Source organism: Phaethon aethereus, assembly GCF_964289735.1.
Source record: "Phaethon aethereus genome assembly, chromosome: 2".
Taxonomy (NCBI): Eukaryota; Metazoa; Chordata; class Aves; order Phaethontiformes; family Phaethontidae; genus Phaethon; species Phaethon aethereus.
Genome location: NC_138582.1, coordinates 16,534,864 through 16,561,908, shown reverse-complemented (window position 1 = coordinate 16,561,908; position 27,045 = coordinate 16,534,864). Strand labels below are relative to the sequence as shown.

The 27,045-nt window shown below is 39.8% G+C and overlaps 1 protein-coding gene across 1 annotated transcript in view; it reads right to left on the bottom strand.

Moving 5' to 3' along the window:
- EIF3H (eukaryotic translation initiation factor 3 subunit H) overlaps window positions 1-15,407 on the bottom strand; it is a gene marked incomplete at its 5' end in the record, with an annotated part of 88,809 nt that extends 73,402 nt beyond the window's left edge. The window contains one exon of the mRNA XM_082015252.1: window positions 15,288-15,407. Coding sequence (XP_081871378.1) covers window positions 15,288-15,407 — 120 coding nt within the window. The remainder of the gene's footprint in view (window positions 1-15,287) is intronic.
- Between the last annotated feature and the right edge of the window lie 11,638 nt (window positions 15,408-27,045).

The following is a 27,045-nucleotide window of genomic DNA, read 5'->3' as shown; positions in this document are numbered from 1 at the left end:
CAAAAAGGAGTGCAGCTCCACAATATGTACATTAGGCTGAAGAAAACTATCAAATCACAACAGATTATTTATTTAACATCAGTATTTTCTGTCAGTTCTAGTTGGTTTAGGAACCATATCACCCTGTAATTATGAGAATCTCAACAGTTTTCCATATTACCTCCTGCCTCATAAAGTGCTTACAGCCATGCCTCATACAGTGCTTACAGACATCTAACTCAACACTTCCTTGTGTTTTTGTTTCTTTTCCAACAGGTCAAAGAAGGTGATAATATCCCTACATTGCATTAAGCTAGACAGAATATACCTTGCCACTTTATCTCAATGAGCGGCTGACTCAAAGCACAACTAAGTCAGTGAAGGGCCGAGAAGCATTTTATCACTCCTTTGTGAACATTAACTGGTTATGTGCACTCCTTGGGGCATGGCTGGAAAAGCTGTACCTTGCTTACCTGGAAGCTCAGTCTAGAAAAAGTAGACATTCAGTTGATTTTTCACTTTCTATAACTATTACACAGATTATGTGTATCTAAGCAATACATTCAATGAAAACTGAATGCAAAGCTTAAATCACCGCGAGGTAATGCCACATACAAAACAGTTCATAAACATCTGTTCTTTCAGTTCTTTTTTTATTTCTCCTTTTAAGAAGAGTTCTACTTCCAAACTGCTGCGATTCAAGAGCTCTGAATTCCCCTTCAAGCAAGAGGGAAACCCAGTCTAACAAGAACAGGGTGGTCTTCTATGGCGATACAGCCTGCCTGCACCTTCCAACGGTCCCAGTCTTCTAGCAAAGGTGCTCACACACTGCGAGTCCAGGCTCATTGCGGACACTGCCAAGCAATGGGACACATACGTTTTACTTCCTGGAAGGACACCCAGCTGCTGTACACACAGGTGAGCTTCTCACTCATTCTGTTACTGGGACACTTCAAAAGCTGTAGCTATTTAAAGAAAAAACATAAAACCTACATAAAAAAGCTACTCCAAATTATAAAAATCACTGATTTGCTATAAAACCAGACAGAGAACATGAAACAAACCATTAGTTAACACCTAGAACTAAAACTGGTAAATATCTTATCTAAAATTTAAAATTAAAAATATTTTGCTACTGGCATAACTAGGTAGGTGCAATTCAGCCTGAAAAGCTGGAACAGTACAGACACTAAGCCTGTTTCTGCACAAATACAACACTAGAAGGGGAGATTACTGGGTTTTGGTTAGAGGCCTGTTGGTTTTTCATAGGCTGTGGTCAGGAACTTACTAGACTAGCTGGTTAATGTAGGTACCATGAAACATCTGTTTAAGACATTTGTTTACTCATGTCCAAGCAAGCTGCTTGTCCTTGCAAAGGGAAGAAGTTAAACACAAATCTGCAGTGCACCAAAGGAAAAAAAAGTCATTAAACAGTGGAGAAAAGCAAAGTTCATTAAAACATAGAAAAATATCAAATGTTAATCAAAGGATGTTTTACAAAACAGACCAATCTCTTCTTGATTTTTGTCCCACTACATTTTCATTTTAATTTGGTTTGGTTTTTTTTTTTTAGACTGCACAACAGTTGAGGTTAACAACCACCTCCATGGTTGTTCACAAGCCATTAGTACACTTTAAATATTGCCTTAACATAAGTAAAAGTGCACCATTACATTGGTGTATGTAAATTCTCCATTGCCCTGCTCACACACTGGTATAAAGTATTTCTCTGCAACACGAAGTTGCATAACACATTTCACAGTACATGGATACATGCTCATTCCCATGGAAACCATCGGGGCCACAGGCACCACAGAATCACTTCCTTGTAGAAATATTTCTGTAAGGCAGCCCCAGGATCTCAATCATGCAAGCAGCAGGGCATTAGATATTATTAGCACACTGTTAGGAGGCAGTGATAGGGCTGTAATAAGATTAATGTCAAAAATTCTGCTACTTACAAGAGGGACAGAGCATTTCCCCACGACTACTATTTTTAATATTATTTCTCCTATTTAACAAGTCTCGCCATACTCAAATCTTTTGAAAACATTCAGTACTTTAGGCAACTTTTCTAAATTGCCAATACAATTTATATTTGTTAATTTTAATGCATTCAATACCTAACCATCATTTCAAGAATGAAAGCTGATGAATATGCTCCTTTTAGAGCACAACATATGGAAATTATATAGAAGCAGTAAATGCAGGCACAGTTTCAACGTTTTCCGCTTGACACACCAGAGCCTTATGCTTGTACTTCAATATAGAGTTGATACGTATGTTCTGTGTATTAGTGAATCACCATCATTCAAATATTTACAGTGCTCATTGAGCTAGTAGTGTATTTGCAAGTAAAAGGTTTTCTCTTCAGCATCAACTTCTAGCAGCTTCCTATAAAAAGATTTAAAGACAACAGCCAAAAGCAGCAGTAGCAAATTTTATTTAACAGCCTATTTTTTAACCAGATTGTGCCAAATTGTTATCATTTTGAAGCTGCAGAAAAACTGCAAGACAGTTACCCTTACCTATTTGACCTTCAAAAATTAGTAAAATAGAGCAGAGCTAGATTGGGAGGAGGGAGTGGGGGCTGATCTGAGACTACTGATCTTTTTCAAAGACCATACCCTGCACAACAGAACTGGAATACATATATTATTTAAGGGTGTGTCTTTAAAATCATTACTTCCATATGCATTCAACAGATGCTTCCAAGTAACCAGTAAAATCCCTACTGGACATGACTTCCATGATATAAATGATTAAAATTACCTTTTGTGCAACAATTTTTTCCACATTCAAGCACTTATCCTTTCTGGCAAATGCTTGGTTATGTGCTAAAGGGCTGCAACAGAGACAGAGCCTCCTAGTAACAGGTAGTGGAATCCAGAGAACAGAGCCTGGACTGAGTCTCAATTTTCCTGCTGACTTAAAGTATAAAATTGAGGAAAAAAAAACCATGCACGTCAGTTATTGCTGGTAAGCTTCAGACTCCCCATCTTTCAAACAGAGATAAGATTTTCCTGTGTATCACCATCTATCTGAACATGGCCATGTGAAAACCACTTCCAGAAGAGCTCCATTTCTAATAATAGCTACTGTGACAGTGAGATTAAAAACAACCATTCTAATTTTGTCACTGAGAGCACCAATGGATTAAAGCATTATGGCTTTCAGATTGCTCCCCAAAAGTGATATAACTGCTGCAGCAAATACCTTATGCGTCACCTAAAATTTAAAAAGCTTTAAAACAGTTAATTTTTTGCATTGATAGTAACATAACAGTAAAAAAATAATTCTTAAGTGCTTAAAACTCAGCCGGTGTTAATGAATAATTTTGTCAATGGAGATTGCTTATTTTCCTCAGATATGTGTAAAAACCCAAATATTGACAGGAAGAAGTGACTTACAACTCCAACTAAGATCCTAAACACCAAATAGACACCACACTTGCTTAAAACCAATAGGTATGTACATTGCCTGTTGCACAGACACAGGGCTCCATGGCATGGGAAGGATTCACAGCAAATGGACTGCAAAGCAGGGTACAATGTTTAAGCAGAACAAAGGCAGAGACTGACAAGCCTTATATGCTCACAGCAACATCCTAACCCTCTTTTTCCTGTAAAAGACCAAATATTTATAAAAGAATTAGCCTGTTATTGCATGCACACAGCAAAATTCAGGTGCATTTTCAAACTCCAGTGAGTAAATAAGCCTATTAACTATGAAATTAGATCAAGCCAAAAAAAGTGAATAAAATGCTTATCTTAAATAAGCATCCACATACAAGTCATTCAAGAGTAATTCCATGCTTATTCCTAAATAAGCTTGTGTATGCATGTTACAAAAGACATTACCGAAGCTAAATCAGTTGCACTGTCTGTTTCGCATTCTTGACTTTAGATTATTGGTTAATTTACAAAATACTAACAAGAATTCTTATTGAACAGGCATGAAATGTTCTAGTTTATTACATTAACAATGTATTTACTTTCCATTAAGATACCATTTAACATGCAGTAACATAATGTAACTGCTAAGTATTGTTGTTAAAGCAGGTATCACATCTCTGCAATATTAGTGCTGCCTGAAAATAAAAAAAAATATGAAAGAACTATATGCTCAAAACTGTACCATGAAGAATATACTTTAAGCATGTGTGTAAATATGGAAAAATAACACACAGTAATCATAGTCAAAAAATGTCTTTGGGAAAGAAAGATTACTTAAAAAAAGACTACAGCAACAATAAGTTGAACATACATTATCTTCTTTCAAAGCCTAGAAAAAACAAGACTTGTTCCTCTTCTTACAAGGTGTCTCATAAGGTGTGTAAGATTTATTTGAAAGGTGTAAGAAAAAGTCCTAAGACATAATAGGGCATAAAAGATGTTCATCTTATACATACCACAAAGGGCCTTTCAGTATCTGTATCTGCTGTTTTTCTGCCCATGGCCCGCTTTATCTTGTATGCTTCCCTCAACTACACCATGCTGTACATCAGCTGCAAAGGTCTACTTTTGCTACAACAAACTGAAAATCAAAGGAGAATATTTAACAATGTTTCAGTGTGCAAGAGAACATAATGCATTGTCTCAGCAACAAAGCCAGCAATTGTCACCTCCCCACTCATAGATGTCAGAGTCAAATTTAACAACTAAGTAAGTCATAAAATTAATGCCTATTATCGCATCTGTTTCTGATGTAACATTTTGATCACTAAAATGTAGTAAGTTATTTGAAAGCTATTTGGTGGAAATATTCTTTTCCTTAGTATTAAGAAAGCCAAATCGGTATCACAAGAGCACAATTTACTGTTTTCAACAGCTATGCATACATAATTACAAGGCAAGAGACCAGTTTAATATCCACATAACAGGAACAAAAAATAATGAGAAGCATAACTGTTAATGACAGTAGTGTAGAGGGAAACACACTATTTCCCCTTACACAGAAAAAAAAAGGGTGTTTTGAAATAATATTTTCCCCTTCAAGTCTTGAAGTGTAACACTGCCCAATGCTTTTAAACTACCTCCACATTTAGATTAACTCTTTTGTCAGCACACTAGTTTCACAGTCTGAAGTGGTACCAGATGTTCTAGTCTTAAATGCCTCACTAGAGTATACTTACCATGACACTTAGTAGATGCTGAGTGCACCAATGCGCTCATAGAAATCATTTAAAGTTTGTGCTCGGTTAGCAAGTATACCTGCTATCCATTGACGACACACTGAAACTTTAATCCTCATACCACCATGATGTGGGTACTTTACTTGTTTCAGGTTAAGAAATCACAAAAGGGATAGTGTCTATATTTAAGAATGAAATCAATAGCAAGAACAAGAGTTTACAATTTAAAGAAAGTCTCTTCCTTGCTAGAGGAAACCACTCACAGATTCAGAACTGAAGGAACCCTAGGTTAGCAAAACAACAAAAAAAGAAAAACCAGCAAATGGATCTCTTTCTATTTTGCTTTAAATAGAAATGTGCCACTGTAAAAAGAGGCCTAAAGAACACAGCAAACAGATAATATCCTTGGCATACTCCATTCAATTCTTTACCACTTTGATTTGTACCACTGTTACTCTCATAACAGACAAAGCTAACATAAAATCCAGCAGGTCAGACACTGTGGGACATTTTCCATAGAGTGCTATCAACTGTCCTGCTGAAGGGTTAGAAATGGAGTTATTCAGATGGAAGAAGAAGAGGTGAGAAAGCCAACACAGTGTGATGCCTCAGGACTTCACTGGCAATTCACCAAGCCTGAAAAATGGGAAGTGTTATATTCCAAGGAGGTTCTTCCCCTTTCAACTTGCTAATACACAGCAATGCTTTCTCTTCTGAATGGAAGCACGGATCATATGTCAGAAGTTCCCCTCTGGGTTATACTCATGCAACTCATTCTACCTGAAGATTAATAGAAAGCATATACATATCACTCAACTAATACAAAACGCTTCTGTCTTCTCCATGGTTCAAGGTATCCATGAACACATCAAGCTAGTATTCAATTCACATACTAACTCTCAGTTCCACCTTATCCTGATCTAAATTTTTAGGGAAACGGGTCAAGGAACAGTCAAAGAGATTAAACTTCAATTTAAAATTCCATTCAAACTCCTTCAGAGGACACATAAAACACAATACAGCCTGAAGGACGTTACATCCTAAAATCCCATTCTACAGCTCTGCAATGTCAAGAAACCGTACTGAGAACAGCAGGCAGAACACAGAGTCTGGGCATTTTTACCAAATATTCAAAAAGGGTAAAGAAAAGGGAAAGAAACCACAAGAAAATCTAGGAAAAGCACAACTTTCACAACTTGAGAAAACGTGAAAGATTTTTAGCCAGTTCAATATAGGCTTCACTGTTATTACCAACTTTAAATGAGAGATACTCAAGTACTACAGAAATTGTTTTCCTCCCAAGAGGGTCAAAATCTATCATTTAAAAAAAAGTGTTTAAAAGAACATTTACAAGATGAGTCTCAAAAACTGATTTTCAGTAAACATGATATTTTATTTTATTTACCATGATCAGACGAATGTTCCTAAAGAGATTCTCACCCAAGAAGCTCTCTAGGCCTTCCCTATCAACTGGGGATATCATATCATATGTGTTTAGGACAAAAGTGACTGGTAATAAGAAAACAAGGCACAAGCAACTTAAATGCTACAAATGTGTGTAGAATAACTATTGAAAAACAGTTCAATAATGACAGGGCTTGGGGGTTTTGGGGTTTGCAGTTATGGGATTTTTTTGAAAGGCAGACTCACAAGCTTTTATCTACATTAAAAAAAAATAAAAAACCCTCTCCAATACCATAGACAAGAATACAAACCATTAGGCACACTACAGAATCACCAAATCAGAGATGATGTAATGAAGTTTACATTAATAATTTTTCAGTATATCAGCCATATCTGACACAAGAGAAACATCTACACTATAGCCACACTGGTGCAAATCCAAATGAAGACAAGGCCTACAACTTCTAACCATTTTCTTGACATATTTACATTTTGGCCAATGTATGTTTATATTTAATTTAAATAAATTGACAAGGATATCTTAAGGTTTAGCTTAAGTTATACCCAAACTTTAAAATAGGCACCTAAATATATATTAAAAGACTCATAGACTTAAGTAGCTGGAACAAATATTACCTGGCATTAGAAGATCATCGTGAGCATTAACATGGCCTCTAACCCTCATGGCAGAGTTTGATGGCCTAAAGATTCAGGTATGCCTCACCCATTGCTATCCATAAAGGCTTCTGTTGAAAGCTCTAGCAATATTAATTAACTACAGAATGGCAATTTTTTAGCAGTATTAACGTTTTCCACATTAGCAGCTATGAAGATAAAGGAATAGAAACCTACAGTTGTTTTGAAAAGCCTAAATAACTTTTTCTACTTTCTGAAATGCATAAAATCTGTGTGCAGTGGGCATAACTGTAAAAAGAATTCATATACGGTGGTTTAATAAAAAAGGAAACACCAGTACCATTAATGAAATAGTAAGAGCAATGTGCATATTAATGCTTTAGCATGTTGTTAAGGCTTCGGTTATATTGTTATGCAAGAGCAATGTATAAGAAAAACCTTATTCAGTCTGTCAACACTGTGTACAAAAGCATTACTGGATATAATTTTCTGAATGCATATATAAATTCAAGGGATTTAGATTTTAAAAAGAAAAAAACATCATATATCGGTGCTTAAGGATTTAGTTAGATGTGGAATTATTTTTCTTTACTTTTACTCAAGGATCCTTTGTAGAATATCTTCATGCAGAGAATTTGCAACGTACTTCCTTGTGACTACTCAGGAGGCAAACTTGATTAATAAAAAATGCTTATTTGGCCTAGCAGCCAGCACACTTGCCTCGCTAAAAGATCCCCATCTCACAACGCACAGCTGTTATTTCCCCAGAAGAAAGTTTCTGTGTACCCATATCTACATACTAGCGGTAACACATAACCCACAATCCACCACATGGAATAACTCTGGGTTTTAATATTAGTTTAATTTCTGTATTACATAAGCTTTTGTGCCATCTAGTAAATATGTTACTCATCCTATCTGATCTTAGGTCTCCGAATGATACATGAGTTCACCTCTGCTTTCACAGTTTTACACCCTGCCTGGTATCACTACTAAAATTGTGAGAACTGCAGAAATATGCAGAGGAGGCCATTGCTAAGTGCATTTGTAGGCAGCTGGGTAGGGTTAGAAGTTTCACTACAAAAGCATTCTAGAGAAGTCTCCAAGCTTTGATGGAAATTCAGAATCTCTGTTAGGACTACTACATTGTTTCCAGACACCTACAACAGTAGACAATTTAAAGGAGAATCTGCATGCTGCTTCCTTATACAAAACTAAACTTTTGTGTATCCCAGGAATAAGCTTACCCAAGAGTACAAGTTTGCAAGATGAGGCTATGTAGAAAAGCAGCCTGTAAATGAAGAAAAACAACCAAAGTCTCACAACACCCTACAGCCATCAACCTGCTACTTCCAGTAAAGCCATGTAATACTGAGCCTAAATAATGCTATCATATATATGATTACTTTGTTAAAAAGAACACTAATATTGCAAAAGCAAATGCTGAAGACTTACTACAAACATGAAACAAGGTTACCCTGCAAACTTCCATTGTAAGAATGCAGCAAACTGGAAGACCAGACTTTTGATGACAACAAACTTGCTCCATCTGCTCGCATGGTCACAGCACAGTTACTTTAGTACCACAGATTCTCTGTCCTCTTTGCCTCATTTACGCGCTTTGCTGTACAACAGAAAGGATGTGAAGGTACTACAGGGCAAACAGTTGGCACTGTTGATGGCTATAGCCTAGTGCGTATGTAAAAAAGGCCACATAAAAAATGCAACAGCAGAATAATAATTTTGAAAAAAGAGTTACAATTTAAGAGATAATAAATATTAGGAAATGCAACTAATCAGGTTTGTTCATTACACTCTCTTCTATTGTTATAATGGCTCTTATTTAAAATCGTAAATGCAAGAAATCCAAATATCTTTATCATTTACCTAACAAGTAGAAAATTAACACAGTATTTCCTTTCACCCTCTCTCATTTCAAATTTTCCGCTAGAAGACAAGCAAAGAACAACATTCTGAAGAAAACCACAATATTCCACAAGCGGGTTTGTAGCTGAAACCCTGTACAACAGAGCAGTGCTTCACAACACAGCCATAACACCAAATAAAAACAGATTTTTTTTTTTGTTACATTATCTGCATAGTGTAATGCAGATCCCAAATGAGTAAAGAACAAAGAATGAAAAAAAGGAAAGATAACGTTTGTTAGCTTTAAGGAAACAAACAACAAGATATGAAAAACTTGATCCACCTGTTCATATGATTCCATGGTTCTTTTCAATATGGCTACCTATATAAATCAACAATAAAGCACCATTAAACACATTCCCAGAAAATACGTGATTTTTAGAGACAGCTACAAGAGTTTCAGGTATGCAATTGAAGTTTGAACTTCAGACTTAAGATCAGTTTTGAGGAAAGAAGGAAAATTAATATTTATACCCAACTTTAAAAATTCAGACTACTCGGAGCAGTAAGTGTAGGGTCAAGAGTCTTGTAAAAGTTCCAGCAAATTTATGGATTTCATTCTGCATTTTGACATCACTAAAAGCAATCATTTGATAACCCAACCTTCTACCTTGTTTTCATGTAAGAGACAGCAAGGCACAAGTATGCTTTTCTTTTCATAGATTAACACAGGTCACTTAACTGCACAGGTAGGTACTCATAAAAGAAAAGCTGAAAGTTTCGTTCCATTCAGAGGAGTAACTACTGCTAATCTTCTAAAATCCATCAGCTTTCACTCTGAAATTTATTGCACCTTACCTTACTGATAGAATATAAAGTCAGTGAACCAAATCCAATTAATTTTAGCAGCTGGATTCCAAAAAATTCAGCCCTCACTACAGAATTTATAGAAATACAACAAGCAAAAGTCCACCAACACCTCTTGCAAAAAAAGAGAAAGGTAAGCAAATTATGGCAGTGCTTTACATTTATTTCAGACAGTGTGTAACAATCATTACCCCTTTGAGGGAAGGTCCTGAGAGTGGCTTTTGAATTCTCTGCTATGAAGTGTCATACAACCATGAAACCGAAAAATCTAGCAAGCTTATAAGCATTGAAGAAACAGCTCACAAAGTCATGCACAACCTAGTCATGCACAACCTAGTCTAAACGACACCCATTAATTTTGTCAGAAATATGTAAGTGTTCAAGCAATAATATGGCCCTCTTACATACTTTGACTCCACTATCTACACAAAAAAAAAAAAATTTAAGAGGGACTCCCAGCAAGTGTAGTAAAAGTTAAACATTACAGCACTTCTTGTACCTGTTGCTGCTTCTTCATTCAGCAGGAAAAATGTATCAGACAATCTGTTGCACTAGGAAGAAAGCCTATATTCTTTCCTTCCATGCATCCCTTGCCCACACACACCAGAGCCGTGCTACACTTTCTCCTCCGTATGTGAGGCTTAGAAAAAGCATGTTATATATCCTTTCTTTCAATGAAAAGGTGAACAAAGACAATATTTTGTTATCTACAAGGGACAAGGCATCCTAGATGTCTGGTCACAACCACACCTCTTCCAACCTCTAAGTGATATCCCTGCAATTAAACACAGTTGCAATCAACTGTGAATGCAGCTGGTACGTCTGAAACTAGCTGCCCTGATCTACCACCGGGCAGAGGATAGTAAGCAGAAGTCCCAGAACTAAAAATAAACCAAAGTAATTTTTAGTCTTCATATATCTTAAGCTCTGTCACGTTCTCAAATGGCAAAAGATGATCATAAGGTGATCTTAACCCTGTATTTCTTTTAAAACACAACTACAAAACAGCATGTTCCAATGGTACAAAACCTATGCACATGACCACTACTACTGTGAGCACAAGCTTTCTTTGGACTCCTTGAGTGGAGAGAACACGATGGAATCTTTATCCACATTACACTGTTGAAATTTCCACAACAGGAAGTGAAAGCAACAGAATGTGATTTATTGCACTCATCTTCCCATCTTTTTCTCAGGATGGTCAAAAACTTAATACATGAAATCTTACAAAAATTTGCATCTCATTTGAAAGAAAAAGCACACTGTAAATGTGAGTTTATGGAGACTTATTTTACCCTGTGATTTCTAAAATTTATTGCAAAGAACAAGACTAGACCACCTACTTTGGAAACTGCTTTTAGTATAGGTTTATTCACTAAGCACATAATTTTTCTGACACATTGCTGTATCAACAAAAGTGCAACGTAAAAACGTAAATGCATGGGATACTTTGTTTGCTGAACCAATACAAGTTCAATCAGCATAAGCGCTTTATCATAGCGTAAATCATAAATCAGTGACATATTAGGACTTTCCATACTATCTAACTAAACCCATGTTATCCCTTACAGTTATATAAAAATTTGTACAGACTACACATCCCTACTCACTAGGGATGATGCACTAGTTTTGGCTGGGATAGAGTTAATTTTCTTCATAGTGGCTAGTATGGGGTTGTATTTTATATTTGTACTGAAAACAGTGTTGATAACACAGGGATGTCTTCCTTACTGCTGAGCAGTGCTTACACAGAGTCAAGGCCTTTTCTGCTCCTCACACCACCCCACGAACGAGTAGGCTGGGGGTGCACAAGAAGTTGGGAGGGCACACAGCCTGGACAGCTGACCCCAGAGGACCAAAGGGATATTCCATACCATGTGATGTCATGCTCAGCATACAAAGCTAAGGGAAGAAGAAGGAGGGACATTCAGAGTGATGGCATCTGTCTTCCCAAGTAACCATTATGCATGATAGAACCCTGCTTTCCTGGAGATGGCTGAACACCTGCCTGTCCATGGGAAGGGGTGAATTAATTCCTTGTTTTGCTTTGCTTGTGTGTGTGGCTTTTGTTTTACCTATGAAACTGTCTTTGTCTCAACCCACAAATTTTACCTTTTTTTCCTCCCAATTTTCTCCCTCATCCTACTGATGCTAGGAGTGAGCAAGCAGCTTTGTGATGCTTAGTTGCCACCTGGGGTTAAACCATGACAGATGAGTTAAACACAGTGATCAGCAGAACAAGTATAGGCTGCCACTACTAATATTTGTTACTAAATAAACCCCAAGCAAACCACAATATTGTCTTAAAAGGAGTAACAGAAATCTCCGATTTCTATTCATCACATAGTCTAAACCACAATACTTATTCAATTCAGTAGTTCAGAAGATAACCAGTTCCAAGAGCACCTCAAAGATGCCTTATTTAACAAACCTCTTCAACATCAATGGCTCCAAATCTACGTGCAGTGTCTTTGACTCTGTCCAGTTGCTTTTACAACAGAGAAAATCTTCTTTGATATTGCAGTCATTCCTTGTATTCCTGAGCTAGATGAAAGATACCACCCACTTTTGCTTATCACGCCTTACAAAAGACATTCCTAATTCAAAACTACCAATGTATCTGTATGCACAGGTAATTTTGGTCTGCTATAGATCTCTCAAAAATGAACTGGAAAACAAAACCACGTTCAAGCTATCAGAAGTAGAATAAAATACTTGGAATCTCATTATCATGCTGATACGGTAGCTAGCCATATGTATCATTTGATGACCAAGACCTTAACTATCTAGCAGAAGAACTGAGAGAAAAGGGTACAGACTTGTATTCTTCATCTCCTTTCTGTCAAACTGTGAAGACTGGAAATCTACGTTCACATTTAATTTCAAAAAGCATTCAGGTAATTCAATCAAGTTATCGAGTGTCTACAATCTGACACAGTTCTCCCTCAATCTTCCTAAATTTTGGTGCTGTTATTCTTGTGGAATACTCTAGCAGTGCTAACATTTTAAGAAGTTATGCAGATTTAGCCTATCTTATTAGTTAGGGTTTCATTGTTAGCTTTTACTAGTGCCATGGCAGTGCTTTTTAATTTATTATTATTGTGCTACCTGAAACAAACTTTCACTTCATCTAAATCCAAGCTACATCATCATGTAATAAAAGAAGGAATTAATCAGATTAAAATGAGAAAGAAGTTAACTATAAGATGCTCTACTTGTACCAAATTTAAAAGGACACCAGAAAGGTAGGCATGATTATGTATTATGTTTTAAGGTAATGTACTGACAATTAGAACTTTTCTTCTTCATTACTAATGTTATTTTCTTTTACTTCACAGTTCCTCTGAAATAGCAAGCTTTCCAAAAGTACTTTCACATTCCCTCATATACAGAAAACTGACACATCTTCTATTTTGCATACACAGACCCAGAAGCAACCTATGTAGCTTGTCTTTCCTTTCAAAGTAGTCCCATTTGAAAGGACTACTTATGCTACTGCCAAGAGATGAGGCACTAGAGGAGAGAATGAGATCGCTAACTTCCCTGACACCCACCAAAATCTGTCCCCAGTTCTGGCACGTAACCACCCTGGTCATCATGAAGATGACTGATGAAGTCTCGTTACTCTGTGACAGCACAGATGAGGCATTTAAATCAGTAAGATATTAGAAGCGTTTTAGCAGAATTTCAGTAAGACATTCTAAGGACATGCAGTGGGAGCCACTCTGTTTACAAAGCAACCAAATTTATGCCAACACTTCTCTTCACCACAGGTGTCATGGAAGTTTGTGAACCACGCTTAAGGGTCCTGAGAACACAGTGTGTAAGATCCATTGAGAGGATCTCCTGCAGATGGAAAGGAGAAAGCCTTCCGCTGTTTTCAGTAAGCCACTTTCTTCCATACAGACTCCATGCAAGAGGCACCACTGTGCTATACCAGAAGGATACACAAGGACAAGGAAAAAACAAATGCATAAAGCAAAAAGTAATCATAGGCATTTGCTGGACTGTCAGAAGCAGACCATCAGGGCCGCTCACAGTTGATTTGAATGAACAGTAGTACACAAAGTAGATTACACATATGGTAGAGAACAGTTCTGAAACATCTATTCTCTTCATTTCATTAGATCAGGAACGAAAAGAAATCAAATTTAATAGTTAAGTCCAAAACTGATAAAACAGCTTTTACACCAACAGAATTGGAATTAAAGGTGCCAACCTCATTCCCTTTTTCATTGTTCCCTCAAATTTGCTAAAAAAAGCCACACACACACCCCTGTCCATCTAGCACTAGCCTGCTTGCAGCAGCAGCAGCCTGCTGTCAGCTGCTATATTTTTAGGGCTATGTTTCATAACCAGTCAGCTTTCACTACTCCTTGAAAATGCTATGTGCACCAAAGCCACAGATACGCAGACAGCTGAACAGAATACTCCAGAAATACTCTAATTAATTCAAATTTCCTCCTTCATAAGAGCCACTATACACAAATAAGTTATTTTTTCTCTTCCCAAAATTTATTGCACCGCGTAATTCCAGGATAATGACTGTGGAGTATCACTAATAAATAAAAAGTAGGCTTCAAAGCTTGCTCCAAAATTATAATCTTCCTTCTCATTATCAGTACACCTGACTCTCCTTTACGCTTCGGATGTACAGTATCCCAGTGACACTTGAGAAAGATAATGAAGAAGTAACAAACAATGCTTCTATCCTTAAGAAGTTTAAGTAACTATTTTTTCCCTGCTTTTTGTCACTATGCATAATATCAATTGTATGAGACGTGACCTGACACAAAAACATCCAGCATTAAAGCCACGAACCAACTTCAGTAGACACTCTTCTGCTTAAGGTCTCCGTGGATTGCCTCTATTAGGATGACTTCATTCTCTGCTAAACCCCTTCAATGCGTCGTTTTATTTTATTTTTTATTAATAAAACACAGTAGGTGTTAGCAGCCCTAACACAAAGGACAAAAAGCACAACGGATGAGGGAAAAACCCACCGTGCTCACCACCTCTTACACCTGTATAGCTTTCAACAGTCTGAGCTACAAAAGGTGGGAACAGAGAACCCGGGCACCAGAGCGGAAGAAAGGCAGGCAATATTTAAGAGCAATTAATGCCTGCCCTGTCCCGGCCTTCACTTATACAAGGGAGGGAGTCGCTCCCCGTCCCAAGGGTGAGCATATGGGGAGCCTGGCCCCTGGCTGGGAAACTCAGGAGGAGGAAACCGCTCCTGTCCCTCGGGGGACCACAGCGACCCCGGCCCCGGGACGGCCAGTCCCCCAGCCGCGGCACCGCCCCACAGACGGCCCTGGCCCCGCCGGCGGCTCCACGCGGCCGCGGCCGCAGCCGTCCCGCCCGCCCCTCCGCCAGCGGCGGCCCCGGCCCCTCCGCTCACCAGCCCGTCGATCTGTACTTGCTTGACGGCCGAGTCGCCCGTGGCGGCGGCCTTGCCTTTGCCTTTCGAGGCGCCGAAGCCGCTGCCGGCAGCCCCGGAGCCTTCCTTGCGCGACGCCATCTTTCCCCTCTCACCGGCCGGAAAGAGAAAAGCGAAACACCGGAAGCAGCCGCGAGGCCGCGGCGGCGCGCGGGGAAACGGCTCCGGGCGGAAACTCAACGGGAGGGAGGCGCATGCGCGGGGCGCCCGCGACCCTCCCCTACGGCTCCGGGCGCTCTCCGGGCCTCTCTCGGCCCGAGCAGCCGGCGCGGTGGTCCCAGGCGCACCTGGAGCAGGAAGAACCCTGCGTGTTGTGCAAGGCGCCCGTGGCCATCCCAACTCACCCGACTCGGGACAGGAGAGGGGCCGAGGAGGCCTTCCTCTCTGCCTTGCTCTCCACATGCCCCTCAGCGCCAACGTTGGCTCTTCCAAGAGATAATAGATTTGAAAGCGTTGGATTTTAGCTTTAACAAAGAAGACCGCTGTGGAGTCATGTGAATGTCTATGTGTCTTGATCATGAATAACAAGTCATTGCTGTGCTGAGAGGGGATACATCATCTTAACATTAGATGCAAACAAAGCCCTGAACTATCAACTACTTGTGTTGTTCCTAGGAAAGGCTTTAAGTATGGTATTAGAAGTTAACTGTTGGTTTTGCTTTGCTGCTCTTGGTTGGTTGGTGGTGTTTCTTTTAAGTATTTCAAACCCTACGCATTTTTCTGAAAATGAGCTGCAAAAGGTAGACACGCCAAACACCCCAAAGCTGTCCAGACACTATGCCAAATATGTGACCTCACAAAACTTTACCCTTTCAACAATGTAGTTGACACTAATTTCTAACTAGGGGAGGGGAACATACCTACCAACGCCAATACCAAGATGTATCTTCATTTTCCAGCAGACACAGGCCCAGCATTTGCCTGTTCCTACAAAATGGCTTTAACATCACGTAGAATGTTCCCTACCAGCTGCCTGCATCGGGGCTGGAACAAATTCAAGCAAAGAATCTGGTACAATAATGATCCCCACCAGGCAAATCATATCCTGAATACCACTGATATCACTGACTAGATCTGCATTGACTCTTAACAAGAAACCGAGACACTCAGCTTAGGTATGAGCATGTTTCAGTAGATGTCTAAGGTTGTGTGAGATGAACCCCACTTTACATTTTCCATTGGAAGAAAAAAAACTGATAAATTCATATTGAAGGGGAAGTTTAGAATTGCAGCATTGCTGAGGTCAAATGTGCCTTGTGCCCCAAAGAGGCTGAAGTGTGCGTGTGCAGCAGTATTAGGGCGTTGTTCTAAAAAAGAGGTTTGTAGAGAGGCTGATGCAATACCAACCCCGAGTTTCAAGGCAGTATGCTGTGGCCAATGAGCTCAACCATCACATAGGTGTTGCAAATTTGAGTCCTACCCTTAGCAGGTTTCCATGACTGAATGTTGCACTCCCACTGGCATTGCCTTTTGAAGCTTTTCTAGAGAACAAAGTTGCTTGATTCAATATTAATATTTCACTTTGCTTTTATATAGACATGCATATCCAGTTTTAATTTACAAATATGATCAAATAGCTTTAATTAAAGAAAACTAAGGTTAGGAAACAGTATTATGGTAATGTCGTGGTTTTCAGCTCCAGTGGGCTGCTGGAGATCTGTGGGCTACTTCAAAGACGTTGGTGAAAGGTATTTAAATAGAAAAAACATGCCTTCTGTCAGTGTATGCACAGTGCTTTACCATTGGCAAATTCTTAGGGATCTGAAAAGGAATGAAAACTCCTGGGATAAGACAAATGTGATACATCATTCCTGCCTATCAGTTTTTGAACAGAAACTCAATGTAATTTAAAAAGGGGGAGGGGGAAACAACAAAAAAGCCAAACCAACAAGTAGCTACAGCACAGAACATCAGCATGTTCAAAGAGGTTGCTGTGGGCACCCAAAATAGCCCTGTTCGAGGGACTGGCATAGGGTTCACATTACTTAATGCACTGCCAGAATAATTCAGTCAATTTGGTTAATTATGATTAACATGAAAAATGAAACAGAAATATCAACTTTCACTTTACAGAGCTCACCAGATCCAGGCAAGAGGCCATAGAAAATTTCACCACTGAAAATACTGAATTCTTGAAAAGGAAGCCACAAAAAGGATGTCAGACTGAAAAATTTTAGTAGCTACTCAGGAAAACCACAAAACAGAAGACTTCCATCACAACATATTTTAGAAAATTCAAGTAGTGCACAAACTCCATTAATCATTTTTAAATGGTACTCTAAATCAAAAGAAGCTGGAACCAAACAAACCCCTTTTATTCCCCAGTCCTGCCTAAGTAAAATCCTTGGTAGAATTCAGATGTGTCATTTATCTCTACAGCACTGCTGCACCATACCAATGCTATGAGCAGAACTAGTGTTGCTAAATGGAAATTATCTGATTAAGGGTTCAAAGATGTAATCCCTTCCAAATTGTTGGACTGTCTTTACCTTAAGGGCTAAACCAAATTGAATTACGTTTGTGTGTGCTGCAGGCTAAGACCATGCACGAGTAGTTACTAGAGATCAGCTAACCTGCAATGACTTGTTACCGCTTGGTAAATGGGTCATGTCTGAATTCTGTGTTTTTCCTCCCTACCCTCTCAGCAATTCCAAATATTTCTAAGCATAATGAATGCCTTAATTTCATTATCACAAAGTATAGAGGAATAGGGAAGAATCACTTAGGATACACATACAGCAGTCTGTACTTGTACTGAGACACAACAGCACTCCAAACACAAAGTTGCACTTATAACTACAGTTGCCTAAAACAACAGTAATTACCTACAAAAAGAAGTTGTTTCCAGTTGCAGTGGTGCATTTCTTTCCCCCCTCCCCCGTGTACCTGGAGCTCTCGATAAGCCTTGGCCTTGGAGCAGAGAGTTTGGTGGCTGAGAGCCCCTTGCCCGTGCCAAGCACTCCTGCATAGCTAAGGTAGAGAACGGTACTGACCATCTCAGGACTATCAGTCGTGGGCGTAACTAATCTTCCTCTGGTAGCCCCGAAACATATTTTGTCTAATTGTGACTTGGACAGATCAGTACCAGTGTCACTGGAATTTCAAGAGTTCTAGCAATTACCAGCAAATGACTTGTGGCAAGGATGGAAATTTACTGATGCCTGAAGTCAATCACTTCCCCCCCCAAACCCTATAAACAGCAGTTCTCAGAGAGGCCATTTGAGCTCTCCTGGACCACAGCGGGCTGTGACCAGCATCTCCCTCTGGGGGGAGGGACGCCTCTCAGAGCTCACAAACCCTCACGTTGGCGAAGTTTGGTTCACTGAAGACTGGCAGCGAGACTTGGGCTGAAATCCCCACTCAGTTTTCTCAAAAAGATGAGGTATTCAGGCTTAAACTTTCAAACATCAAGAAGCACAGGCACTTGGCACATCTCCATACGAGCAGATCGCTGACCTTTTTAAGTGTGCCGTTATATGTAACGTAACTACTCTGCCTTAGTAGCTGGGTGCACTGCTTAAAGATGAAGTAAGTATCTAACTTCTTTTCCTTGTAAAGTAAGGCTTGTATTTGGGAGAAATGTAGTGAATATAAGGCTGTTCTTAATCCCTACATTCAAGTACAAAGCTCATTCCATGTAATTCTACACATGACATGGTCTCTTTGATTCTTTTGAAAGCCCTTTCTTATTCACAGCATGCCTTTTGACAGTAGCCTCTCACTTCCCTACCACTTTCACATCCCATAGGGAGAGTGAAAATCCTTATGACAAGAAGGTTCCTCTGTGTCAGTGGTATCTGCGGTGGGTTGACCCCAGCCAACAGCCAAACACCCACCCAGACTCTTACTCATGCCCCTCTCCCACAGGATGGGGAGAAAACAGAAAGAAGGCAAGAAGACTTGTAAATCGAATTTCAGAAGCCACAGGACAGACAAAATCTTTTAAATCATGGAATCATAGAATCATAGACTAGTTTGGGTTGGAAAGGACCTTTAAAGGTCAACTAGTCCAACCCCGCTGCAATGAGCAGGGACATCTTCAACTAGATCAGGTTGCTCAGAGCCCCGTCCAACCTGACCTTGAATGTGGCCAGGGATGGGGTATCTACCACCTCTCTGGGCAACCTGGGCCAGTGTTTCACCACCCTCATTGTGAAACATTTCTTCCTTATATCTAGTCTGAATCTACCCTCTCTTAGTTTAAACCATTACCCCCTGTCCTATCTCTACAGGCCCTGCTAAAACATCTGACCCATCTTTCTTAGAAGCCCCCATTGAGTACTGGAAGGCTGCAATAAGGTCTTCCTGGAGCCTTCTCCAGGCTAAACCACCCCAACTTCAGCCTGTCCTCATAGGAGAGGTGTTCCATCCCCCTGATCATTTTTGTGGCCTCCTCTGGACCCGCTCCAACACGTCCATGTCTCTCCTGTGCTGAGGGCTCCAGAGCTGGATGCAGGACTTCAGGTGGGGTCTCACCAGAGTGCAGCAGAGGGGCAGAATCAAGTCCCTTGACTTGCTGCTCCTGCGACCTGCTTCTCCTGCAACCTGCTCGTTGCCAAAAAAAAAAAGGGGGGACAGAAGAAGATGTAACAGGGACCCTCAGGTCTCTCCAGTAGACACAGTTTTGCCAAGTGCATGCTTGTATAACTATATATAGCTGTATAACAACAGTTAGATTCAGTAGTGCTGCATGCCATGTGCAGGCAATTCCAAATACCAACTACAGCTTCAGGAAGCAGCGTTGTGTATAAGCCTTGTGTAATTCAGGGTTTTCAGCCATTTGTGTTCTGCTGACCACAGCATTTTAAGTGTAAAGAAAATGAAATATCCCCTGGCATATCAACCCGTATTAACAAAGGTTCTCCCTGATGAATCAGGTAGTGCTCTGCATCCACTTTGTTCAGGTATCACTGATCACTTCGCCAAATGCGAGTCATTGAAGTCAGGCCCTTTGCATACTTATTTCTACATCATCTACAGGATTCTCCTTCACAGATAAGTAACAATCTTCTGAAGTGGCATATATTCATCCAATGCTTACTACTTTCCACAGAGAAGCTCAATGTGAAAATTTAAGATCCGGCTACATAACTGCATGGGTATTCTGTGCCAAAGAATTTTTAAGTACTAGTATTCCTCATGAGGCTAATTGTGATTTTAGAAGTTATTGGTACCAATACTGAAGTCAATTCCACATTTTTTTCTAATTTTGTTCAAGAGAATCAAAGTGAAAAAATTGGTTTTATTGGATTTCTTATTTGAAATAGGAAATGGAAAGTAATAAGGTGCAGGAGTGATAGAAAAATGGTAAAGGTGGAGGTTGCAACAGCACAGAAACCCCCAGGGACAAACATCAAATGCAATAAAGGAACTACAGGACCAGAACGTGAGCTCTGAAAATTCAATTTCTTTTCTGTAAGAATGGAGGTTTCAGAGGCCATTCATGGTTTCAGCATTTGCTTGACTGAATATAAAAGCATTATACCAAAAAAAAAGGAGCAGCTATCCTGGACAATAGCATAATAAGGTATTTCTACACATGAAGGAAATGTTTTAAAATATAAGCTCTTCTCTTGGGAAAGGTTTTTTTTTTATTTTCACTGCTCAACTTTTTCTCTGATTTTTTCAACAATTCTTTTCCAATAGGTGTTTTTAGTTACTTTCTATTCTTATCCACTCTTTTTACATGCCAGGTGTTTATAGCTATTTTTTATTATTAATGGATAATTTACTATACCACCTCAAAACCTTTAGCATACAACAGGAACAAAAAAATTACATAGGCATTAACAATAAAATTGCCTAATTGAAGATGCATTTGATAAAAAAGACTGAGATGTTTTATGTGCTAATTTTGGCCTGTAAAACAAAGAAAAGTTATTTGCACAAAGTTATTGTATGTTTCTACGCACAGCCAGACTCTTCCTATAGTTAGTATCAAGTTAGAAAATTATGTAAGCCTAGAGAGTATATATCACTTATGACCACAATGTAAAGATTCCAATTCTCTGTTCCTAGTTAACTGATTTCTCCCTGAAATCAATGAAGGGGTGAAAAGACACATATAGTATCTCAGGCAACTGAACTGAATTGTCTTGCACAAATCAGAATTTTGGCCATGAAGTTTATTTCTTGTTAGAGGCTTCTCATGTAATTTTTCATTCAATGTCAATTTGTTCAGCCTTGTCTTCATCATCAGCTAATGCACCTTCTGATTCTTGATGACATGCAAGCTATCACATGCCAAATATAACAACCTTCTCTAAGGAGAACAAGAAAAGAGGAAACAAATGGAAGTAAGCATACTAAAAATCCAAAATGTTTTATGTCTTCCAGCTTCCTGTAATATCCAAAGTAAAACCATGTAGGTGTTAAAAAGAACTAAAATGGACCTGATATATTTACTTTCTGTCAGAAATACTAAAAAGGGGAGAGTGATGTTCTGCTCAAAGTGAAGCAATGGATACTTTCCTAGGCACAATAGGAGACAAGATGTAAAGCATCGCTCCATTCTTCCCCTCTACCCACCTAGCACATCAGCTATCACATAATCAGGGTTTGGCAAGGTGTCTTCCTGTCTTCTGCATTCTTCCTGCTCCCCAAATTAAAGTCACAATTCCAGTCCTGGGTACTCCATGAAGACTTTCTATTTTTCTAGATTATGGCGCTTTTCATTGCTCAAGTGCTTCTACAAGCTCTGCCAAGTATAGAGGGAGCAGAATGTCAACTAACTACTGCAGAGCTCAAGGAACAGTGCAGGGAGGAAAGGCTGCTCCGAAAGGATGCTCTTGTGTGTCCTTACAGCAGCATGAAGCCAGTTGTTTAACATGTACATCTTAAACAGCTGCATCAATCAAAAACGCTGCATAACCTAAATGATGTATATCAGTGCTGTGTATCTATTCTGAAAGACAAAAGATATAGTTAAATTAGATAAGATCTGATGTTGTTCACCATTCACCATGTGAATATAGCTCAAGGCCAAAAAAGAGAGAAAAGCTGGTATAACATTTGAGAAGCTGTCAAGAATCCCACTGGTTATTTTCAGCCCTGTAATTTCTTTCAGCTCTAGTAAGAAAGCTAAAGTTGCCTGCAAAATCTTTGTTCTCCAGAGCATTCTCAAAGTATCTGCTACTATAATCAGTCACTTAAAAGCCTATATAGACACCAGCTGTATTCTATTTCTTACCCATGGAAGCCACCAGTATGTGGTGAAACTAAATGTCCTAACCTCTGTATTAAGTGTGTGCTTCTTATGATAAACAATTTAAAAGACAGTTAGTGTGAGACATACTGTGATGAACAGTTATGGTATTTAAGCCTGAAGTAATTTTCTAACTAAGGAGTCTATTAACAGGAGAGCCAGAAAGGTGCAGAAAGCTCTACCATATAAAAAATTCTCATCTGCTGAGTTCGTACCAATCCATAAAGAAAAAAACAGGGCTTGTCAGAGCCATGTTTATTATAAATCCAGATGCTGCATTCCCATGAGTTTACAGAAAAATAGGTACTGTAAAAGGTGAATGTACATGATCAAGGCTAAAATTCAAAAGCTCAAAACCAGCCCAGAGGCGATGAAAGGGGGAGCCAGCAATGAATAATAAACATTCTGACAAATATAATTTAGCATATTAAGTGCTACTGAATCTTATTCTGTGGCCTGCACATACCCCATAAAAATTCTAAAATACAGCTAGGAAAGTATTTTCAGACACATTCCAATAATGTTTTACTGTCTTGTGTTTATTTAGCACAGTTTTGTTTCCAAATCTTGTAATTGAAAACCCTACCCTTTTCTTTTTTGTAAATCAGTTCATTTTTCCTATTTAAGCATGTCTGGTGCTAAGACTTATTGCAGATAACCACAGAGCACAACATTTGCCCAAAAGCAACACATTCAGATTAAAAAGACACAGGACAAGTTTGGGAGAATCAGGAGCTGAGATGTATTTCTTGCCAAGTTACAAGCATTTGCCAAGTGCCAGCTATTAAGGAAAGTCTTTATTAGGCCGACATCAAAGCTCTTTTGATAAAGAACAGCTTTTGCTTCAAGTAATCCACATGTCACAGCAATTTTATGTTATTTAATTTTACTGCTGCTTTACCTAGCATCTCAATACCAGCTGAACTCATATATGCCAAGAGATGGTCTTCTCTGCAAAGAGCTAATACCCTGCTGAAGCAAGTTTTGTGTGCTGTGTGGTGGGTGAAGCCGGGTTTCCTATGACACCTATCATTGCTCGGATTTGGTAAGTTCAGTATGAACTTACTTTGGATATATAGAAGGTCGTTTTCAGCGTGACACCTTATTTTCATAAATACTGTTTATTTACCCACAAAGTATTAATATTATTGATAAAGTCACAGGAACTGTTTTGTTCGATCAGAACTGTACCCTAGACCAGTATCCTGTCCAGCTGCGATTGGGGACTCATGTTTCAGAAGAAGAATTTCCCCATTTCAAATTCTGTTTACTGTCTTCAGAAAAACCAGTAAAAGTTCTCTTCTCTCCTCCTCTTCTCTTCTCTTCTTAAGTAAAAATATAATAGCAAGTAAGTTCAAAAAGGTATCTTCCTCTGAGATTTATGACAAGCTTTGCTGTGCTACAGATGGTTTCTGTAAGGGCATGTGGAATGTCAAAGCATTTGGTTAAGTCATCTGGTTAAGGACTATTCAGTATAAAAGAAATAAGAAATAGGAAGTGATATATGAAACACACAACAGATGCACAAAAATTGCCAAAAAAGCAGGTGGTAACCAAGACAACAGTGAAGAGCAGAACTCTTCAGGCCATTAAAGGAGCTGCCCAGGAAGTCACCCTGAAGAGGGTCAGCCTGAGCTTTGTCTCTGGTAAGAAGGGCAGAACACAATTATCGTGAGTATCACAAGATATTTGAGGCATATGGGACTGTGCAAAACTTTTTCTGGGGTATCAGCAGGGGCTTGTGGGATTGTGTAAAACTTCCTATGGGATGTTCACAGAATCGGCCAAAGGCAGGGAAAGGAAGGATCAGGGTAGGTCTAGGAGGATGTGTGGGAAAATGGGGAGGAGAGGGGCTCACATGTGAGCAGGCAGCGGTCAGTGCACTTGTCTGACTGAGCTCTCTGCCTGATCATTACCACCTATCCTATCTTACTAAACCTCTTTCTTAACTGTCTTAAATATGTATCTTTCCTCAGTGTATTTAATCCTGTGGATGTATAATCCACTAGCAGACTTAAACTGGACCAGCCAGTGAGTAGGAGGAGACCGGCATACATGGGGGGGTTAGGGAGCCCAAGGTCCAGGCATGGATATTAGATGGACTGAGGGGCCGTGCCAATATTTGAATGGGGACGGGTGAATGTGGGTGCACTGGTGGACACAGGGAGCAGATTTCTTGGTAGAATTTTATGTGCCAGGGTAGTCTGTGTGGCTGGCTGTATTAAGTGTGTGTGTGTACACTCTTGTCCAGGACACACGTGAGCCCAAGAACCCTCGGGGATCCGAAGAGCGTACCTGGATAGACTTCAGCAGCCAGGAGCAGCAATGCCCCAGTCCCGGAGACCACTGCATTCAGCAGCTCCCATAAGATCCTTCAGATTATTTTTTAAAATCCATTCTACATATGGCTCATGGGACTAGTACAATAATTGATCTTCAAAGGAAAATGGTGAATTTTATATTGTGGTCATGCATTCCACTCAGTCACGACAATTATACATAAAATACTGTCAAAAGAAAATGTAGAGAAAACTATACTTCTCTGCTGTAGTATTCTTACAGACATTACTTTTAACATTTAAAATCTATTAGAAAGAAACTTTGAAAGAATTGCATAGAGATTAAAGACAATTTACAGAACGGTATTGCAAGTAGTTTGTTGTACAATTAATGCTATCTTCTGCACAATGAAGGAGAAATCTGTGATGTTTTGCCTGCTAGCCAGCCTTCTGAACATATTTTACCATACCAATCACATTACAACTTGTCTGTGATGATACTATTTACCGACTGAACAGGGAAAGAGTATCTCATCACAATGGTATTTAACACCCAACTCTGGATTATATCTTACTTTGCATTTAGTTCAAAATGATGACTAGTTCAAGCTCTCATTTGCCTGTTTCTCCTTGTTATCTCCATTCTGCAATAGCAGCTGTTATCATTGCAGATTCCACATTCTAGCTGTGAGATCTGGAAAGTGTTCTTAATAAGGCATAATTGCCTGTCTTTGGCAGTTAATTTGTCGGTTGTCCCCCGCAAAAGAAAGAAAAACTACTTGAGGAAAAAACAATTAATCTAGTAAGGTTTTACTTTGGAGTCTTGCTACATGTTTTTGTCTTATTTTTAAAATAATGAAACTATGAAGTTAGAAGAACTGGGACACCACACCAGTATGGGAATACGTCAGCCACAGGACCGAAGTTTAATAAAGACCAATGAATTCAATGCATCACTTAGCTCATAGAGTACGGCACGTATCCCTGTATGTCTGTGATACTCATGAGCACGCACAACTGGCTCCCGAAGACAGCCGGAGTGAAGGATTTAATAACAGAAAAATACTGTCAACAGCACAGTCATATCTCACAGGAAATTCTCTCCATCACCTGTTCTTTGCACTTTTCATCCTGTAGCCACTTCAAAATAGCTTCCCATTTAAACATTCGAATTTCTAGAATAGTCGTTAAATGCATTATTCTTCAGTTCCTCTTAACACTAATTAAGCTGCTTGGAAGCAGATGTTTCCCGTATCTATTTGGTAGCAAAAAGACCAATATGACAGGTGGGTATTTGCTTAAATGACCTTAGAGCAGTCTGACTGACTAGAGTGAGCTAACTGGCAGGTACCTGCAATTTTTTGCTTGCAATACAGTTGTCCCTAGCAGAAAGATGTCTGCTGTTGTACCTGCACAGTGAGACAGGTGTCTTAGTTTTCATTTTGGTGCCAAGATATCACATCTCTTTGCCTGCCTAAAATGCAGCTGTTACGTTCAGTTTCTTAACTCCCAGATGTCCGGTGTGCTCAGGTTTTCTGATGAACAGGGAGGAGTTTGTGCAGTCTAGCCTTCTGAATGACAGCTACTCCCCCAGACTACGGTGAAATTAAATTTTCTGTGTCATGAAAAAAAAGTAGTATTAAAATGTAGAATATATGCTTTTCAACTTCAATTAATTTTGAACTTTGTGCATACGGAGCTTAAGTTGATGCATCTAATACAGGCAAACCATAAAGGCTGTCATTGAGTAAGCCTTCCTAAAGAAAGTATGCGGACGGATGATTAAACTACACCGACGGTGAAACCTCTGGGACACTAGTTGTAATTTAGTCATTATACCGAGTTAGGAAAAAAAATACCTTGCGTACATCTGCCCTTAGCTGATGTCAGGCGCTCGCGCAGCACCACAGAACACCGCGTAATGAACTGGTTTTCAGGTAACCGGTGTGAAGTACTAGCGGGGCGCGCGGGACCCCCTGCAGGCCTCACGCACGGCGGGCAGGCAGCGCGGCCACCTTCCCCGCCACGCCCCGGCGGCACCGCACGCCCCCAGCCCGGCCGACGGGGCGGGAGGCAGCCAGGCCCCGGCCGCTGCCCGCAGGCAGAGCGCAGCCACAGGTCCCGCCGCGCTTACGGCCATGCCAGCCGGCGTGCGCCCGCGCCCCACCGCCCTCAGGCCTCGGGGGGGCGGGGGCGCCGTTAGGCCCCGCCCCGCGCAGCTTCCGGGGGCGCCGCC